Source organism: Tachysurus fulvidraco, chromosome 26 (assembly GCF_022655615.1).
Source record: "Tachysurus fulvidraco isolate hzauxx_2018 chromosome 26, HZAU_PFXX_2.0, whole genome shotgun sequence".
Taxonomy (NCBI): domain Eukaryota; kingdom Metazoa; phylum Chordata; class Actinopteri; order Siluriformes; family Bagridae; genus Tachysurus; species Tachysurus fulvidraco.
In genome coordinates this window covers 15387090-15407299 of record NC_062543.1, presented here as the reverse complement: position 1 = coordinate 15407299, position 20210 = coordinate 15387090, and the positions used below count along the sequence as shown (strand labels likewise).

Below are 20210 nucleotides of genomic sequence, written 5' to 3'. Positions count from 1 at the left end.
CACATGTGTGACTTATTCCCACCTCTGGTAGTTTTTCACTTTTGCATTTTTTTACGTTACCTTCAGAATGTCAAGTGAGTTATTTAAAAATTGTTATTGAAAGAAAAGACCCGGTTTGCTTCGTTTGCTTCAGAGACGGTGACTTTGGCTAAGTGCCATTGAGAAAAAGGAAGCTGGAGAGAAGGAGATGGAAAAGAATGTAAGGATGCATGTATGTCAGTATGCCAGGCTCCTGGTCAGCTGACACTGGTGAAGCTGCCATGGCAGCCGCCAATATGTACCAAATCAACACAGCTGTTATTATATATCCCTCCTTTTTGCACACGCTCAGAAAGCTTTGAAGGAATTCATTATGTAAGATGTTGAAATGCTCAGAGACGTTAAGATCCAGGTATGTAGATGTTTCTTAGACAAATTCTAGTACTGGAAGTTTTTTCTATGGTTCGGGAATGTGTGTGTTTTAATTGCACAAGAATTAAAAAAGAAATCTGTTTAATTTTATGCTAATAATGATGCTACTAAGCTGAGGTTGGACATGTATTCCACAAGGCTGAAAGCTTTCACTATGTCTCTGAACGTCATACGACAGAGCATTTAACTGTATTATTTAATATAATTAATACACATTATGATGGAATCTTTACTTACTAATTTTAGCTAAGGTAGCTTGCTAGTGATCGAGCTAGCTACATATTTCATCTACAGGATATTTCTGTGCATGTAGTTTAAAAATATATATAACTTTTTTTTTTTAAGTTTATACTATTCTGTTATTTCCTCAGAGACATTTGATAGTTTGTTATTTACTTGATCGTGATAACAGCAACCAACATTTCCCAAGTATGAAAAAAAAACGAATTTATGCTAATGCAATTTTACTAAATCAACTAATACAATTGTATTAGAATTTAAAATGGCGGCTGCTTAGTTTAATAAATTAATCGTTGTGTAAACCTTTAACAGCTAATTATTTTTATAGTGTTTACGTCATGACGTCACGACGCACAATGACGGACGTGGCGTTTCAAATCGTTTGTTTTTCACCTTTCAGACGGCTTCTTGCTGTTTTGTCCCACAAACAAGAAGAATGTCGTCAGTCTCTTATTTATCAAAAGTAAAAATTATATATTTGTTGCGCCATTCCTTATATTATATCTGTTTTTTTCACTTATTTAAAAAAAAAAAAAAGGTGATTCACGACGTTCATCTAAAAGAGTCGGTTCAAAGAATCGGTTGATGACGCCGGTGCAGAGTCACAGTTGCTCTGTCTCTCAAACACACAGCTGTTCTTTACTCGTCCTGATGCAACCGACTGCATGTCGAATTAATCACGCCAATGTCGAACCTCTAACACTTTCTCTAACACTTTTTTTTTAATAACTCATTCACCCATAACTAGTTAACTCTGTGACCTGGTGAAAAAAACACTGACAACAGGATATTTACAACATAGCCGTATACTAGTGACACTCTGTACACAGCTACACAATTTATTCTTTTATTCTTTTATTTTTCCATCTCCAACACTGTAGATTCGGTTCATCTGGTGCTGTAACGAACACAATAGCTAATCTGAGTCACTTGTATAAATGTCTTTAGGGCCAACGATATTCATATGACGGTTTATTACACGTCTGTGCGTCTAGATTTTAGATTTTACCGGCGAAATCATAGTGAAGTGACACAGCATCTGATCTGTGTGTGTTATGTAACACCAGTTAGCTTTCTCTCCCTGAATTAGAGTGTGTATTAACAGCAGTGTTACTCCTGCCAAATTATGTGTTAGGACACTTACACAACTCATAGAGAGAGAAAGAGAGAGAGAGAGAGAGAGAGAGAGTGTGTGTGTGTGTGTGTGTGTGTGTGTGTGTGTGTGTGTGTGTGTGTGTGTGTGTGTGTGTAAAAACTGCAATCGATTTAAATTTCTCTTTATTCCTACATAATTTCTAGGACCCAGTATTCCTAAGGCTCTATTTATCGATTGGTAATCGAATGTTATTTTTCGAACCCCTTCCAAGGTCCCAAAATCTCAGCCGTACTCAACCGAACCTGCGGCCTAGACCGTAATCATGGAGGAGTCTTTAATGTGTTATTTAATAACGCCACTTTTTATTATTTCTCTTCAAGACGGCGTGTGGGATGGTGAAACAGTTTTAAGGGTTAACGGTGACTGGGGAATACTTTAGCCAGGAATTGAATACAAACACACGCACACAGTTTTAGAAGGAGGAAGTGGAAAGGAGATTTCTAGATGAAGCGTGTGTGCATGTGCGTGTGTGGGCGTGCAAGAGAACATGGTGTGAGTAATGTGAGAGTCGAGCACTCCCAAACTGCAAATGCTAATAATACCCATGGCCTTTGGAAGAGCAGACAGCGTCGGTGTAAACGCCTAATACGATTTTCAGCCGCTGAGCGTTGCACCGGGATTCTCCTGTAGTGTGTACTGTAGGTATTGAGGTGTATGTGTGTGAGATAGGAGAGGTCACCCAAACAGCACCGTGGAACATACACCCGGTTGCATGTAATGCTAATACACTGCAACTTGCCCTCATATCCACTCTACTGTAAAGTGAAGCAAAATACAATCAGATTTGGGAATTTGCGTTTGGATTTGAAGCAGAAAAATGTTAGCAACGTGAGCTATTTTGCAGGATGGCCCTCAGGAAAAAAAATAACTCGGTTTGTTATGTATGTAACTGAAAAGCATGAAGTCCTGCCATTACTGTTCCAAAGCACTGGCACAGGAGTCTCCGTGCATAAAACAGAAAACGTAACCATTTTCTCTGTTGTGAGACTCGTCTGCTGTTCGTTCCGTGTCCATGAATGAGCTATAACATGTCACATAACAGGCATTAATGCTTGTGCGAATGCTCGTGTGTGTCTATAGTGTATACCGCTGGAAAACAAAACAGCATTTATCGCCAGAAACATCAATACCACATTCAGAAAGGGTTGGTGATTGATCGGAGGATCGGGGTTCAAGGCCCAGCACAGCCAAGCTGCCACTGCTGGGCCCTTGAGCAAGGCCCTCAACCCTCCCTACTCCAGGGGCGCTGTATCATAGCTATATCATAGCTTATTGGGGTATGTGAAGAAAAGAATTCAACTGTGCTGTAATGTATATGTGGTGAAAATAAAGGCTTCTGTGCCCCGTTCCAAAAATAAATCCTTACCGCACCACACGGGAGCAGCGTTGTCCTAGGAATGGAGAAGACAATCTAACTCCTCCTGCAGAAGAGGCGTGGAACGAAATTCCAAAGAAGTTTTTTTTTCTTTTTTTCAGTGCAAATGAAAATGACATTATCGTGATATTAATATGTGTTATATTATACCTCATATATGATTTTTTTAAATATATATGTTATAATTTATGTATACAAAGTGTTCAGTGCAGCATGAGGATCTGAAGGATCCGAGAGAAAGATAGATAGAGAAGTACTGATGTGTTCAGAGTCCTAATCAGTGTGTGAAAGTCCTCACTCACTCAGGATGCACCTGCTGACCCTGATCTGTAATTTCAGCTCGATGTAAATGATGTGATTTCTATCTTTCACTTCTATCTGAGGCTTTATGAACGCATCCTCTGCTCTGCTGATCACACTGACATCATGCTGCTCTCTGCTCTCTGCTCCTGCGTGTAAGATTCCTGTTGTTGCTGCTTTCTTCTTCACCCCTGATAATGACCTTAGTTATGGTATAATGATAACGAATGATGATTTCATCATGTGCTCAGATCAGTTCTTTGGCTATAATGAACTCGGTTGTATCAGGAGATCTACATATGAGACTTTACTTATTAGTGATGGTGTCTGTCAGGTCCTTGATGGTCATTTTTGGTATGATTTCTGCTAAATCATGCTGAGCTTTTTTGACTTAAAATAGTAGACATGGTATCTTAGAAAAAGGCTAAAGTGACATCTGGTACAAGGGTTCAGATCTGCAAGAATTTACTTTATAGTCCAGTAAATTTATTAAAAGTTACATTTAGTAATAACTGTGTGTTTTTTATGTTACATATTAGTCTGTGCTTTGTGACATTGAGAGATTTTCCCCAAGAGACGATTCAGAGTCCTAATCAGTGTGAGGACGTTCTCTCTCACTCAGGATGCACCTGCTGGTCCTCGATCTGAAACTTCAGCTCCATGTAAATGATGCACTTTCTCTCTTTCACTTCTCTCTGTGTGGAAGAACGACAAACTCTGGATGTTCATGTATTATAAATATATTTGAGATAAACTCAGTTAGGCAGTAGGATTCCACAGACGATAGAAATCCAGAACATGATAACTTTGAGTGTAAATAACTCAGTGTAAAGATGTAAAGATGTGAACTCTAAAGCACATGACAGTAATGTAGTGAGTCAGCTGTGGTGTGATGTTGAGAGTCTCCTCCCTCTGCCCCTCCTCCTGTCTCTCTTATAGCACGTCCCTGCAGTCTCTCCTTTATCTGCTCGTCACACCGCTCATCTCTTCACTCAGCACCAGAGTCCCATCACACATGGACACCATGCTGCCAGCACTCTGCTCTCTCTTCACTGCTCTCACATGTAAGATTTCACAACTCTGGAGCTCATCAGCATTCGGCCTCCATCTAATGTGAGCATGAAGCCATGTAACATGTGTGCTGTTTTTATTCCAGGTGTCAGTGGTGTGACTGTGGTGACACAGAAGCCTCCTGTTCTCACACTGACTGCAGGACAGACGGCCAACATGGACTGTAACCTGGGGACTGTCACTACTGAGTCTGCACGCTGGTACAAACAGGTTCCTGGAGGAGTTCCTCAGCATGTGATAAGGCATTATCATGGCTGGAGCTCTCCTAGCTATGGATCTGGTTTCTCGTCTCCTAAATTCACATCAACATACTCGTCTAAATCAGATTATAAACTGATAATCAGTAATGTGGAGGTGGGAGACTCAGCAGTGTATTACTGTAACACATGGGACAGCTCTGCTAGTGAGCAAGTATCACAGTGATGTACACCATGACAAAAACCTCCTCACTGCTCACACTCACTTCTGCTTTCACACAACACCAGAAAGAACAAAAACCTCAACTTTAAATCATTGGAACTGAAGTGGAAACTCATTTAATGTTCACTGAAGACACTTTGAATTCTTCACATTTAAAGATCACAGATACGGTACGACTTTTTATTCCACTTTTATGTAAACAGACACAGATAGTTGATGATTCCATCATGTTCTCAGCTCAGTTGTTTGTCTGTAATGATCTCAGTGTGATCAGGTGATCTACATACGAGAGCTTTCCCACTGATTCCCTCTGATGTTTGTGATTAGTGACATTGCCTGACAGATACCTGATGTGGTCAGAAAGTGGCAGAAAGTAAATCCATGAGATGTTTGAAGTAACTTAAAGTTATCTTCTGTAATTCAGACCAAGAGACATTTGTAACAGCAGGATTCCAGGCCACACTGCTTCACTGGGATCTCCACTGAAACGCTTAAACACTCAGTCATAATGTTTTCTCTACAATCTTTGGACAAATGGATGCAGTGGATTTCTAAGATGTGGCAGTAATTTGGACCAGAACTGTTCTGAACCGTGGCATCAGAAATGTGAAATACCTCGTTACTGTACTTAAATAAATTTTTCTGGTATCAGTACTTTACTCCACTATTTATTTTTCGGACAACATTTTACTTTTACTCATTACATTTTTTCACAAATATCTGTACTTTTTACTTCTTACATTTTCAAAACGGACTCATAACTTTTAGTATTATTCCTTCACATTGGACACTGTTTCCAGCCTATCATCCTATCATTGTGCGGCTTTTTCCCCATGTGACTGGTGTACTGTATTATTTACTGGCTATCAGACATAGACTAAGGATAGCGGAGCTAACAATGAGCAGCGCCTACAAAAGGAATGGCTAATGTTCATTCAGAGGGAGTCACCGATGTTAAAGTAACTAACAACGAGGACATTCCTGAACACACATGGCCATATATGAGGGAGATGTTTGTAATAATCGGCGTCAAAAAGGATTCCTGGCGAATGCGTTGTGAATTGTGTCACCCAGGTGGGGTTCTAGCCCTTTATTAGGGGGGCTTCAGCCCCCTGTCTGTAATCTCAGCCACCCTGAAACTATAAGGATCATTTTTACTTTCATAAATAAACAATAAAAATTACGTTAAAATGTAGGAAATGTTGTCGATGGGAAAGAAAATAATTTATCAGTTTGATCCAAGCGATTTTTTTACTTTGCTTTTACACGCGTGTGTTGTAGTGTTTCACACGTGCGTCTTCAGCTGTCTGCTTTATTAGAACGGAGAAGCACAGGTACGCGCAGCGCGCTTGTTTTAAATTCTCACTGAGGGCTAAACCCCCTAAAGATGAAACCCTAGAACTGCCCCTGGTGTCAACCCAAAAAACACGAAGTGCTTAATTTAATTAACATTAATTTTGTCATTTGTAAAATTGTCATTTTTTGTCATTTTTGTCATTTGTAAAAAAATGTCATTTGTCATTTTGTCTGCTCCTTGGCTTTCAGATGTGCTGCGCAACAATCGAAGAGAGCTAAGATCATCAGAGAGAAAGTGGAAGAAATCACAACTTGATGCAGATCTTGATTTTTACAGAACACTTCTTGTCAAGTTCTCCTCAGATGTGACTTCTGCCAAGACTTCCTTCTACAAGGAAAAGCTTGAAGCTTCCTCACATGACCCTCGGAAATTCCACAACATCATCTCTTCTCTGCTCAACCCCCGGCTCCACCTTCTTCATCCTCCCTGACTGCAGAAGACTTTGCTTCTTTCTACCAGGAGAAGATTGAGGAAATCTGCCGGACCTTCACTTCAGCCCCGACTGCACTTACATCTCAGAGTATGGATTCCCCTACACCTTCGTTGTCACATTTTTCAACTGTGGCAGCAGAAGAGATTTTACAACTCATCCAGTCCTGCAATCCTACCACCTGCCCATTGGATCCACTCCCTACCACTATGCTCCAGACCATCTCACAAGACCTCTTGCCCTTCATTTCCACTATCGTCAATAGATCCATAGCATCTGGTCAGGTACCAACTACTTTCAAGAGAGCAAGGGTTATTCCCATCCTAAAGAAACCTGCTCTGGATCCATCAGACATCAGTAACTACAGACCGGTATCACTTCTCTCATTTCTTTCAAAAATTCTTGAACGCATTGTCTATAATCAACTGTCTGTCTATCTCTCACAGAACAACCTCCAAGATCCCAAACAGTCTGGCTTTAAAGCAGCTCACTCTACAGAGACAGCCCTTTTGGATGTCTCTGAGAAGCTACATACTGCTAGATCAGCCAAACTGTCATCCGTCCTTATCCTCCTTGACCTTTCAGCAGCGTTTGATACGGTCAACCACAAGACTCTCTTATCCTCCCTCAAGAGTCTTGGGATTTGCGGATCAGCTTGGGAATGGTTTGCCTCCTACCTGGAAGGACGCTCATATCAAGTAACATGGAGGGGAGTGACATCTGCTCCACGCAGACTCTCCACTGGCGTCCCACAGGGCTCAGTACTTGGTCCTCTTCTTTTCTCCTTGTATACTCACTCTCTTGGTGAAGTTATTTCATCACATGGGTTCTCTTACCACTGCTATGCTGATGATACACAACTTATCTTCTCTTTCCCACCCTCAGATGCCACAGCTTCTGCCCGGATCTCAGCATGTCTGGCAGAAATTTCATCATGGATGACTGCTCATCAGTTAAAGCTCAATCCTAGCAAAACTGAACTGCTGTTCATCCCAGGTGATTCATCCCCAGGTCACGATCTTGCTATATCCTTGCACAACGATCTGATCTCCCCTTCAGCCACAGCTCGCAACCTTGGGGTAACCATGGACAATCAACTGTCCTTTTCCTCTCATGTTGCAAATGTGACTCGCTCATGTCGGTTTCTTCTCTACAACATTAGAAGGATTCGGCCATTTTTGTCCACACAGACTGCCCAGGTACTTGTTCAGTCTCTTGTCATTTCTAGACTGGATTACTGCAATGCACTGCTGGCAGGTCTACCTATGAACGCAATCCGTCCTCTGCAAATGATCCAAAATGCAGCTGCCCGGCTTGTTTTCAACCTGCCAAAGTTCTCGCATACCACCCCGCTACTGCGATCCCTCCACTGGCTTCCGGTAGCTGCACGCATCCGGTTCAAAACACTGATGCTGGCCTACAAAGCCAAAAATGGACCAGCCCCCTCTTACCTCAAAGCCCTCATCATTCCTCGCACTGCACCCCGCAACCTCCGATCTACCAGCACTGCTCGACTGGTTCCACCATCTCTCAGGGTAAGAGGCAAGTATACTACAAGACTCTTCTCTGTACTGGCACCAAGGTGGTGGAATGAACTTCCCCTAGAGGTCCGGACAGCCGAGTCACTGGCTATTTTCAAGCGGCGGTTGAAGACCTACTTATTCAGGAAGCACTTCAACTAGCACTTCTTTCCTTATCTTTTGCATTTAAAAAAAAAACAAAAAAAAAAAAAAACACCTTTGACACTTTTTCATTGTAACTTTGAACAAATGTTTTAAACTCATGGTATCTTAAGTATGTAACCTAGTGAACCAGCATTAATGTATTCAGTGTTAGAGATTTAAGCACTTATGTACGTCGCTCTGGATAAGGGCGTCTGCCAAATGCTGTAAATGTAAATGTAAATGTAAAACATCACAATAATTTTAAGTTGTTTTCAAGGACAGAGCTGGAATCTCCCTACAGTTTGGGATATGGCCTTGGTGACACACTTGGAATACATTATATTTCCAAAAGTATTGGGTCACCTGACCTTTCCTGCTATATGTGGTTGTTTTCTGATCTCATCCCTACTGAACACCTTTGGGATGAATGTGAACGCTGACTCCAAACAGGTAGTAGTATCGGCGACTTTTTACTTAAGTACATGTCAGAGCCCATACTTCTTTACTTTAACTTGAGTAAAAGAGTGTAGTCACTACTTCTACTTTTACTGGAGTCTTTTAAAAACTGAGTATCTGTACTTCCCAGTAAAGGATGTGTGTACTTTTGCCACCTCTGGACATTACAGATCAGCTCCATTTTGTCTGATAAACTGGAAGATGATCACCATCATACACATAAATAAAACCAATGTAGTTTTGTCACAGCGTTCTATGTCCAATCCTCGCCATTCTCCTGGTGGTAACTGTGTGATAAACCTAAAAGTCCTTAAAGTCCTTTCTTTAATACATTCTTCTGTAATATTCCCAAATTTTCCATGCTTAAAATCCTTTCAAACAATTTTTCAAATCCTTTCATGTACTTGCGATTATTTACTTGAAGATGTTCTCTGAGGAGGTGATGAACTGATTACAACAGCACTGTGATACCTTAGGAACAATGTTGTCAAGAAGACCTTATACATTCCTGTTACACTTTCTGTAACACTGTTCATCTGGGACTGGAGACCGTGCTGTAAGGTTCACCAAGACTGGAACATGGATCTATTGTAGATAAACACTTTGGGACAGCGTTGGGCACTATTGTATCTTTATTGAGTCATGAGAGCTGCCATACTAGTCCATCCCCACATCTTTAACTCTTTTTGATCTGAAAAACACTTGAAAACATAATGAATTTATGAATTTATGTTTTTTAAACACCACAAACAAAAAAAATATTATAAATGCATACAAAATAAACTTGCCTATTTACATGCCCCCTATGACTGCCATCAGCTTTTTATGACATTAATGGATCTATGTGGAATGATCTCCTACCAGGTTGTTGGTTTTTAGTTTTGTGGCAGAGCTTGTGACGTGAATCTCTGCCTAGTCTCTCCCAGTGAGCAGACCATGCATCCTCATTTTGGTAATTCTTTACCACAATATCATCACTACTTTCAAAATTGTGATGCAAATGGTGCACATTCTGACCAGAATGCATTTTGCTTTTCTGACTTAGCCAAATTTGCTGAGTGGCTTGGTGAAAAACAACAGGCAAGGAGTTGCACAGATTCTTGAGCTCCTTTCTCAGTCTGTTTACTGTAGCCTGTAACTGGTTTAAATTTGGGGCCTGATCTCTTAAGGGAAGATTTTCATTCCCTTGAAATATGTCCCTCTTTGCCACATGAATTACACACCAGGGGGGTTATCATGGTTACAAGGGGGTAGTCTTTCCTTTCTATCGCCAGTAGTATAGTTCTCTTTTTTCCATGAAACCTGGCTGGCACTATTCTTATTGAGATTTTTCACACCTACAGTACTGCTGACACAGGATGGGATCTCTTTGTGTTAGCATTGTTGTTGAAAAACTGTGTCATTTTAGCAATAATGTCATTCTAATCAGAGAGATGTGTTACAAACATCGACACAGCAGAACGGGTGAGTGAGTCACATTTGTTAATCAAAGCAGATTTAAAACTGACATCATTCGGTGTGATGTCAGGATTGCCACAGAAAGTTTTAAATGTCTCCAATAATCGCTCTGAAAATGCCCTGGGATGCTCCCCTGTCCTCATGTGCACATTCGATATTTTACCCCAGTCAACGGACATTACACCTAGGACTTCAAGCACTGCCTGTTTCCTCTCTAACTTATTGGCAGTTCTAGTTTTGACTTTCTGATTTAACGTTCCAGACAAAGTGTCAGGCAAACACACAGTTAACAACACACACGCATCACCATCTGTAAATTTATAAATGTCAGCATATTGTTCAAAACCTTTAGAAAGTCTAATGGATCTTGTTTGGCAGGATCAAATTCACCAATACTTTTAATCACAGCTTCTACCTCATTGGGTTTAAACCCTTTGACCATAGAAGAGGTCCTTGGTTCATCTCCTCCTCCATTAGCACGCATAGTTGTAGTCAAGTGAATTGGAGCCATGGGGAACTTAACTGTACAGTCAGAGTATTGACTACTGACTGACTGAGAATCTCTTTCTGAGTTCCCATCGCTGTCTAAACATTTCAGGAACTTGATTACTCCACATGCCACATACAGATGTCTTATTGCTGCTAGTTTCAGTCGGCCATTTTTTATCAGGAATTGACAAGCAAACTTTGCTTCCTCCAAATCTTTGACCAATGTCTCCACAGATGAACTAAGCATGCTGTTGTTAGTTGTAAGGAATGCTTCCACTCCCTGAAAGCAAACACAGAGAGGATGAGGAGAAGCTTCTTCCCGCAGGCCATTAAGGGTTTAAAGCCGGAGACACCCAGGATCTAGCACTGGACCTCTCTCTCTATCCCCCACTGTTCTATGCACCCCCCTCCCCTTCTTTTGCAAGGACACTTTAATTCTGGACTGTCACTGTCACTTAACTCTGGACTTGCACAGCACAGTGCCACTTTATACACTATTTACACACCATACTGCAACTGGACACTTTAAGGACAATCTTCAATACCGTACACATTTATGTATGTGTATATTTATGCATATGTATATACATTATTTCTTCATCTATATTTTCAGATTTTTATATTTATTGCTTTTTTATACTTTTTGTATATCTTTTTTATTCTTATACCAGACAGTTGCATAAAGCATTTCACTGCATATCGTACCCTGTATGTATGTGTATGTGACAAATAAAATTTGATTTGATTTTATTCTGCATCCTAACCTTTTCTTCTTTCCAGAGTATTTCACTAATCTGGTAATCTCTTTTAGAGATAATCCCATCATCTAGTCTAGATTGGCAGTTGCTCATTTTCAGCCTTTAATGCATTTAAAGTCTTTCTAGTGACATTTTAGGGTCATTTTCAAACTTAGAAATAGCCCACTCATATGGTTTATCAACAATGTTCTCTATTCCATCAAACATTCCCTGGAAACCGTGTTTAGCGATGTACTTAACAATCAGCTGTTCCATTCTTACAAACTCAAAACTTCTCTTAAATCTTAGTATTCAAACTTTACACAGTTTCTGTGACTACATGCTATCTAAATAACCATTAGTCTATTTATTCACAGCTCCCGTACTTCGGACGCAAATGAACAAAACAGCCACAGTACGTCGGGCTTTTGAACTCAAAAGTCTCCTGCTTCCGACACAGACACACTCCGTCTGGCCTCGAGTTCTACTGTACTACTGTACCACTCACAAACACTCACAACTCACATCCAGTAACACTCACAAACACATTCAAACAGCCACAAACAGTAACACTCACAAACAATTTATAAAAGTAACACAGTCACAGTACGTCGGACAAAACCACAGTACGTCGGTTTTTTGTTATATTTTAAAACAGTCTTCTTAGCCACAGCACTTTTTGACTAAAAACGTAAGTTTAACACTGTCACAGTACGTCGGACAAAACCACAGTACGTCGAGGTTTCTTTTTGCGTTAAAACCTAACGTTTACTTAACCACAGTACATAGACTTAAGACAACACCACGCTACCTCGAGTTATTGCTTTAAACTCTACAGAGCTGCGATGCGTCTGGCTCTTTACACTATCACTGTTTCACTTACTTTAGAAACACTTTTAGCTATTATTCAACTGCCACACTGCGTCGGGCTGATTCAGTTTCTTTAGAATCTTAACAGAATTATAACAAACACACAAGTTTCAGTTACTTTAGAAACCTATCAGCGTAAGCACTTTGATTCAGTTACTTTATAAACAACAATTCACATACAACTCTGTCACCACACTGCTTCGGGTTAATTCAGTTCCCTTAGAATCTTAAACAGAAATGTACAGAATAGGCTTAACAGTAACTCCTCCTGTTTATGATCAATAAGCTCTACTCTATGTTCTATTCTACACTAAAACATTTCTTTGCTAGGTTTTTTTTTTTAAATGTGGGTGTTCCCTGAATCAAAATCAGCGTAAAAGAAGAAAATTCCACTTTTCTTACCTTTCCCCACCTTTTTTTGGAATCCCTCCTGGCTGGCTCGCCAATGTAAGAAATAAAAAAATGTGTGTGAAAATAAGACGATGATGGTGAAGATCTTAATGAAGAACAAGAAGTTTATTCCAGTATGGCAGTGACAAAATACATGTACTACTTTGGGTTCATCGGAGTCAATAAGAACCCAGAACAAATCCTGCTCAAGCATTTTATACTGTTTTACTCTTTGTAGTTTAAATGAGGTTCCGCTTTTAATGTGTATTGAGCGTAATAACTGAATGTCCCCCAAATGGCTGGGCTACACCTTGTTCTTTATCCAGATGTTGTAACGTGTCTGTCTGTGTTTTCCCCTTGTTTGGGTCTGCCGTCTCTCCCTGATGTTTATTGTTTGCTACGCCCACTCATAGCTCACCATGGACACTAATTACATTCCATCTCTAGTCCAGTCTCTAGTACAGCCTAGTCCCGTGCACACCAGTACTACCGTACCGGCGAGCTCGGCTGAGGCCCGTGCTAACCGGCTGGTCTCCAAACTGGCGGATACCGCGATGAGGTCGGCTGGGGAGGCCGGCATCCCTAAGCCGCCAGCTGGACCAGCCGGGTCGACGGAACCTGCCGAACCGACCAAGTCGACGGAACCGACCGGGTCGACGGAACCGACCGGGTCGACGGAACCAGCCAAACCAACCGGGTCGACGGAAACGACCGGGTCAACGGAACCAGCCGGGTCGACGGAACCTGCTGAACCGACCGGGTCGACGGAACCAACCGGGGCGACGGAACCTGCCGAACCGACCGGGTCGACGGAACCGACCGGGTTGACGGAACCTGCCGAACCGACCGTGTCGACGGAACCGACTGGGTCGACGGAACCTGCCGAACTCACCGGGTCGAGGGAACCGACCGGGTCGACGGAACCTGGCGAACCGACCGGGGCAACAGAACCGACCGGGTCGATCGAAATGACTGAGTTGGAGAACACAGTCGACATCGTGACACCCAAACTAACTGAACTCTCTGCCTGGCCTGAACCTATGTATGTTTCTGTTTTAGCCGTCCTGTGTTTCGTTTCGCTGGATTTGCCAGTCCTTCTACCTCCTGTCCCTGTTCACAGGCCCAGAGCACCACCTTGGCTGCCAACTCCGTTATGGTCTCTGGCTCTGCCTCCAGCACCACCCTGGTCTCCGTTCCTGCCCTGGTCTCTGGCTCCAACTCCGGCACCACCCTGGTCTCCGGTCCTGCTCTGGTCTCCGGCTCTGCCTCCAGCACCACCCTGGTCTCCGGTCCAGCTCTGGTCTCTGGCTCCGCCTCCAGCACCACCCTGGTCTCCGGTCCTGCTCTGGTCTCTGGCTCCGCCTCCAGCACCACCCTGGTCTCCGGTCCTGCTCTGGTCTCTGGCTCCGCCTCGAGCACCACCCTGGTCTCCGGTCCTGCTCTGGTCTCCGGCTCCGCCTCTGGCACCGCCCTGGCCACCTGCTCTGCCGGCTCCGCCCAGGCCACCTGCTCTGCCGGCTCCGCCTTTGCCTCCTGCTCTCCTGGCGCCGCCTTGGCCTCCTGCTCTCCCAGCTCCGCCCTGGCCTCCTGCTCGGCTGACGCCACCCCCGGCCTCCTGCTCGGTTGGCACCACCACAACACGAACCCGACCCACCCTCCCACCCTGGTTGCGTCTTCGCTCCACCCTCCTGAACTGGGTTTTGTGGACTTTGGAGCATCTGGAAGCCGCTCGTAGGGGGGGGGGCTCTGTAACGTGTCTGTCTGTGTTTTCCCCTTGTTTCGGTCTGCCGTCTCTCCCTGGTGTTTGCTCCGCCTCTCACTGCTCACCATGGACACTAATTACATTCCATCTCTTCCCCAGGTGTCTTTGTCTCTGATTGTCTCTGCTTTGTGATTGTCTCCTGTCTACTACATTTACTCTGTCTGTTCACTTCCCTGGTGTTGGTCGTTGTTTGTGTTTGGTATGTTATGTTGTCTGTTCCTGTTCCTTTTCCTGTTCTCTGTTCCGCTCTATGTTCTAGCCTGTTTTGCTTGCTTATCTGATTCCTGTTTTTGTCATTAAATCATCAAACTGCATTTGGATCCTCACTCGCCTTTTTGTCTCACCCTGTCACACTGTGACAGATGTCTTTAAATGCTAATCATGGTCACTTACACAACTTGTCTTGTTATTGTTACAGTTGTAATCAACCAAGTGGTCACTTTAAATGGTAATCACGGTCACGTAAACCCTTTGTTCGTGGCGATCCTTGATGTCCTGCAGCCGCTCAAATACTAATGATTGAATCAAGTGTATACGTTTAGGGTCCTAAACGTATTTTAGATGTGTACCTTGGAGTGGAATTTGGGTGCAGTTATCTGTAATTTCTTACGGTCTCTACAGTTTAACACTGACTCATCGTACATCACAGACGGAGAAACACACTCAGGAAACACCTGCTGCTCCTCACGCTGACATCTTAGATTCATGTAAATGATGAACTTCTTCTCTGAAATGTAGAGGAACACGTTCTACATGTTACTGACTGATTTCATCAACAGAAACTGTGTCATTGTAACGATCACTTTGAGATCAGATCATGAATAAAGAGTGTTTATAAGAAGACGGTGTGTGTCAGAGTGTTGATGGTGTGTTAATAATAACAGTGAGGTGAGTCTTCAGTATGTAGTACATCACTGTGGAGAGCTTCAGCTGTGGTGTGTGATGTTGAGCGTCTCCTCCCTCTGCCCCTCCTCCTGTCCTTTATCTGCTCGTCACGCCGCTCATCTCTTCACTCAGCACCAGAGTCCCATCACACACGGACACCATGCTGCCAGCGCTCTGCTCTCTCTTCACTGCTCTCGCATGTAAGATTTCACAACTCTGGAGCTCATCAGCATTCGGCCTCCATCTAATGTGAGCATGAAGCCATGTAACATGTGTGCTGTTTTTATTCCAGGTGTCAGTGGTGTGACTGTGGTGACACAGAAGCCTCCTGTTCTCACACTGACTGCAGGACAGGCGCTCAACATGGACTGTAACCTGGGGACTGTCACGGATAGAGATGCATGGTGGTACAAACAGGTTCCTGGAGGAGTTCCTCAGTATGTGTTAAGACACCATTACGATTCGAGCTCTCCTAAATATGGATCTGGTTTCTCGTCTCCAAAATTTACATCAACATGTTCATCTAAATCAGACTGTAAGGTAATAATCAGTAATGTGGAGGTGGGAGACTCAGCAGTGTATTACTGTCAGACATGGGACAGCTCTGCTAAAGAATACGTATCACAGTGATGTACACCATGACAAAAACCTCCTCACTGCTCACACTCACTTCTGCTTTCACACAACACCAGAAAGAACAAAAACCTCAACTTCAAATCATTGGAACTGAAGTGGAAACTCACTTAATGTTCAATGAAGACACTTTGAATTCTTCACATGTAAAGATCACAGATATGGTACGACTTTTTATTCCATTTATTCCACAATGTTACTGTTATTGTGTAAGACACAACATTACTGCAACAGTTAAACACAAGTATTCTGACCCTTCAGTTTTACATTTGATTCAATTTAAGATGGAACAAATGCACATTTTGACCATCAGTCTTCATATCATAACCCAAAACCACAAGTTCTAGCTTTAATGTTGTGGCCTTGATGAATAGTGGAACATTATATGAACTCTGGAGCAGGTTTTCTTTAAGGACTTCTCTGTATTTGTCTGTATTCATTCTCTCTCCCAGTTCTTGCCCCTGAGAAACCTTCCCACAACATGATGCTGCCACCACCATGCTTCATCATAGCAATAGTACTAGCCAGTAGATGTTCATGATCTGGTTTACATAGATGTGGTACTTGGGAGTTCAGCCTAGAGTTCAGTTTTGTGTCATCAGATCAGAGAATGTTGTTTGTCCTGTTCTCAGAGACTTTTAATTGCCTGTCATATGGCTTTACCTCAGGAGTGGTTTCTGCCTAGCCACACGACCCTACAGACCTGATAGATGAAGTACTTCTGAGATGGTTTGACCTCCAGCAGGTTCTGTTCTCTCTGTGGAGGACTTCTAAAGCTCTAATTAACATGTTCACTGGGGTTTTAGTCACCACCCTGACCAAGGCCCTTCTAGCAATAGTTACCGAGTTTGGTCAGACATTCAGCTGGAAGAAGAGACCTGGTAGATCCGAACTTCTTCCATTTCACAATGATGTCATATAACGATGTCCAGGAGGTTTCCCAGTAAAGATGTGACCGTGTGCTCTAATCCTCCTAACAGGACGTGTGAACAGAATGGTGTGTAGCATCTAGTACAGGTCCCAAGGCACCCTAAACTTCTGCATCTAATCTTCAATCAACCGATGAGTAACCCAGTTTTACACACACACAACTGGCTCCAGAATGACTGGAGCCTACAAAAAGACCAGATAACCTCATGCCGCTTCTCTGATTGAACTCATAGGGGCCCTCAACCAGAACACACACACACAACACAATGAGACATTCCTTTTACTAATAAAACCCGAAGATAAGATACTCTAAGGTTCTCATTCTTATAACCCTTTTGTAATGTGATTCTTCTTTTAAGGCTTGCCTGACTTAAAATTATTTGCTCCTTACTTCCCTGACAAGGGTGTATTTTATTCATATAAGGATGTATTTAACATCAGTTATACTCTAATTACTGATCATGGCATGTTAATGTATACCTGTTCTAATGCCGTATGCCCCTTTAAGGTCTGATGTCAGAATGTATACGAAGCTATCGTTTTCTTTTTACTTCCCTAATGAAAGTGCATTTTGTTTTGTGTTTCATTTTTGTTTCTTTGCCTTTATAAGAACACAATATCATATTAACATCAGTTACCCTTAGATTACTGATCTGTGTATGTAATGTACCGCTGCCTTTATACCGTCATTACCCTTCATGTTTAGTATCCAAATGACCACAAAATTATCGGTTACTCGTTTTTCAAACAATGGTGTATTTTATTTGAGCACGAAAGGTGCCATACCGTCTCAATACACCTTGGATAAAACTTTAAAGTCATCTAAAAGTTTGATAGCTAAACCACGCCCACAGACACCTGAAACAAAGGAAGTTTTTCCTTCCAAAATCTTGGCCGTAGTATTGGTCATCTCCCCAAAGATGGGTGGAGTTCACGACCTTTAAATTGTCACAAACACCACCAATCCATGGTCAGAACGACAATTATTCTGATCTTCAGGAGAACTTGGAAGAACGTCTGACCCCACCCTAACTGATTTTTCAGAGATTTCTCTGTTGCATCCGCACTCTTGTGCAGTAAGCCAATGCAAGTAACCGTTTCCTTTACCAACCAATTTAGATGCGTATTTTAAGTATGAACCTTGTATTGTGTCTTAAGGTGAATTTAAGTTTCCGGTGACGATTTCCCAGGTAGGGTGTGATTAATTTTGAAGTTTAAGCTTGCCATTCCTTTCTTTCCTTTCTCTAATTTCTTCTTTCGAGTCTCTTCCTCCCTTTCCCCAATTTTAATTTCTTTTATTTTCATCTTTGTTTTCCCTATTTCTTTTGTTTGTTTGTGTAGTTAGATTTATGTTGTGTTTGTCTCATTCATTAAATGCCATATTTTTGTGCCACAAGTGATTGTCTCTGAGTATCGCTCACAAATTTAAGGTACCTGCAACATCTGGTCTGAACTACATGCTCTATTAAGTTAATTTAATTTAAATTACGGTATACAGTAAAAGGGAAGTGAATCTTTCTTGGCCTTCTCCTTCATAGAATTAATAAAGATCACACGGTCTGTTCAGTGGACGAACAGACCAAATAATTGTAACGGTAATTCCATTACCGTCAATTTCAACTTATGTTAAAATATTTAGGAGTCATTATAACATGTTATAATGACTCATAAATATTTACCTTGTTTCGCGAGCCAAAATCGCTACAGTGTATAACAGAGACGTGTGATTCACTGCCACGGGAACGGGACCTTAAAGGAGTGTGTGCTGATGGTAGACAGTAGAAGTGAGAGCTGAAGTCTGGAGGACGTTTCAGTTCTTCTGCTTTCACTTCTGTATCTGAGGAGGTTTTTGTACGGGTGAGGACACTGAATGAATCACTGTGGTATTCGGCCAAGGAACAAAGCTGATCGTCAGCGGTAAGTAAAACTTCTCACCTCTTTTTTCCTACTCTAGACTTCTACACTGCCTCAGATTCACACTTTTATTTCTTTTCCCGGTTTGAGAAATTTATTCCGACACGTTTCATACGTCTTTTATTGTTCGTTTCAGACAATTTTCAATATTCTGTACTTTTAACATGTGAGCCAGAGAAATGTTCAGTTACTTTCTCAGGTTGTAATTCATTTGAAATGTATTTCTATTATTAAATGTTAATTCAGATCTCTCATATGGAATCTGTCTCAACACAAAGTATAAATCTGTTCTAGTTCTTCATTTTGTTCCTGATCTTCTGCCACACAGACAGATTTATGGCTTCATTGTGAACGGAAGCATTTCTATAAAGATGTCTTAGATTCCTGTGTGCACATTGGATTTGTGTTGTTTTGTGTAATGATTATCTCCCTCTGTGTGTGGAATCAGACGCTGCTCTCCCGTCTCCTGTTCTGAAGGTTCTCCCTCCGTCCACTGAAGAGCTGAAGACTAAAAAAGCCACTCTAGTGTGTTTGGCCAGCGACATGTCTGTCGGTTTCGCTGACGTGAGTTGGCTCGTGGACGGGAACTCGGTCACCAGTGGAGTCGTCACCGGCTCTGCACAGCAGCAGGACAATAAGAAGTTCACACTGAGCAGCTATTTGACCATCGACAGCTCCGAGTGGGACAACGACAAAGTCATAACGTGTGAAGCGTCTGCTGGAGGAAAAGCCGCATCGGTGAAGATTAACAAGTCAAAATGCAGTGAATGAACCAGATCATGTTTCACTTGTTAATTGTTCAGTCACAAATCCTTCTAAGACCCGTAGTTTACACTGTAGAAAATAATTTCTTATTCCTGAGACTGTAATGTCCTGATCATGTCATTGTTTTGCTTTTGTGTTTGAAAAATAGATTGAAGTTTAATAAAGCGCATATCATGAAAAGAAATTCAATTAATCTGTGATTTTCTGAACTAACTTTGCAAAGATCAAATCAACAAAGCACACAAACAGAATTACAGCAGGAGTGGATCAAATTCTATTTAATAAAATTCTACTGGATGGATTTTGTGATTTTTGTCTTTTGATGTTCGTGTCCACAGAAAATGATTCACTGATGACCGTCCAGTTTAATGTGTTAAAGAGAGAACTGAGTTATTTGTTCAGTTGAAGTATAAATGAGGAGCACTGATGAGATTTTCTCTAAGAGACGATTATTCAGAGTCCTAATCAGTGTGAGGACGTTCTCTCTCACTCAGGAT

The 20210-nt window shown here is 42.0% G+C and overlaps 2 protein-coding genes across 6 annotated transcripts in view; both read left to right on the top strand.

Moving 5' to 3' along the window:
• Positions 1 to 344: 344 nt before the first annotated feature.
• On the top strand, positions 345 to 19902 carry LOC113662936 (immunoglobulin lambda-1 light chain-like). 5 transcript variants are annotated; one of them, XM_047809509.1, is made up of 5 exons: positions 345 to 391; positions 4422 to 4546; positions 4639 to 4964; positions 18918 to 18951; positions 19397 to 19902. In XM_047809509.1, the coding sequence occupies exons 1-5, from the start codon at positions 360 to 362 to the stop codon at positions 19717 to 19719; spliced, it is 840 nt and encodes a 279-aa protein (XP_047665465.1). In that variant the 5' UTR covers positions 345 to 359; the 3' UTR covers positions 19720 to 19902. The 5 variants fall into 5 exon arrangements, with proteins under 5 accessions (XP_047665465.1, XP_047665463.1, XP_047665464.1 ...); XM_047809507.1 differs by lacking the exon at positions 345 to 391 and adding an exon at positions 16065 to 16089 and having other exon boundaries at positions 4360 to 4546; positions 4639 to 4939; XM_047809508.1 differs by lacking the exon at positions 345 to 391 and adding an exon at positions 9977 to 9980 and having other exon boundaries at positions 4360 to 4546; positions 4639 to 4960.
• The window catches only part of LOC125138446 (immunoglobulin lambda-1 light chain-like), a 45175-nt gene continuing 40413 nt past the window's right edge, over positions 15449 to 20210 (top strand). Inside the window, exon 1 of the mRNA XM_047809501.1 lies at positions 15449 to 15474. The gene's annotated coding sequence lies outside the window, so the exon portion shown is untranslated. The remainder of the gene's footprint in view (positions 15475 to 20210) is intronic.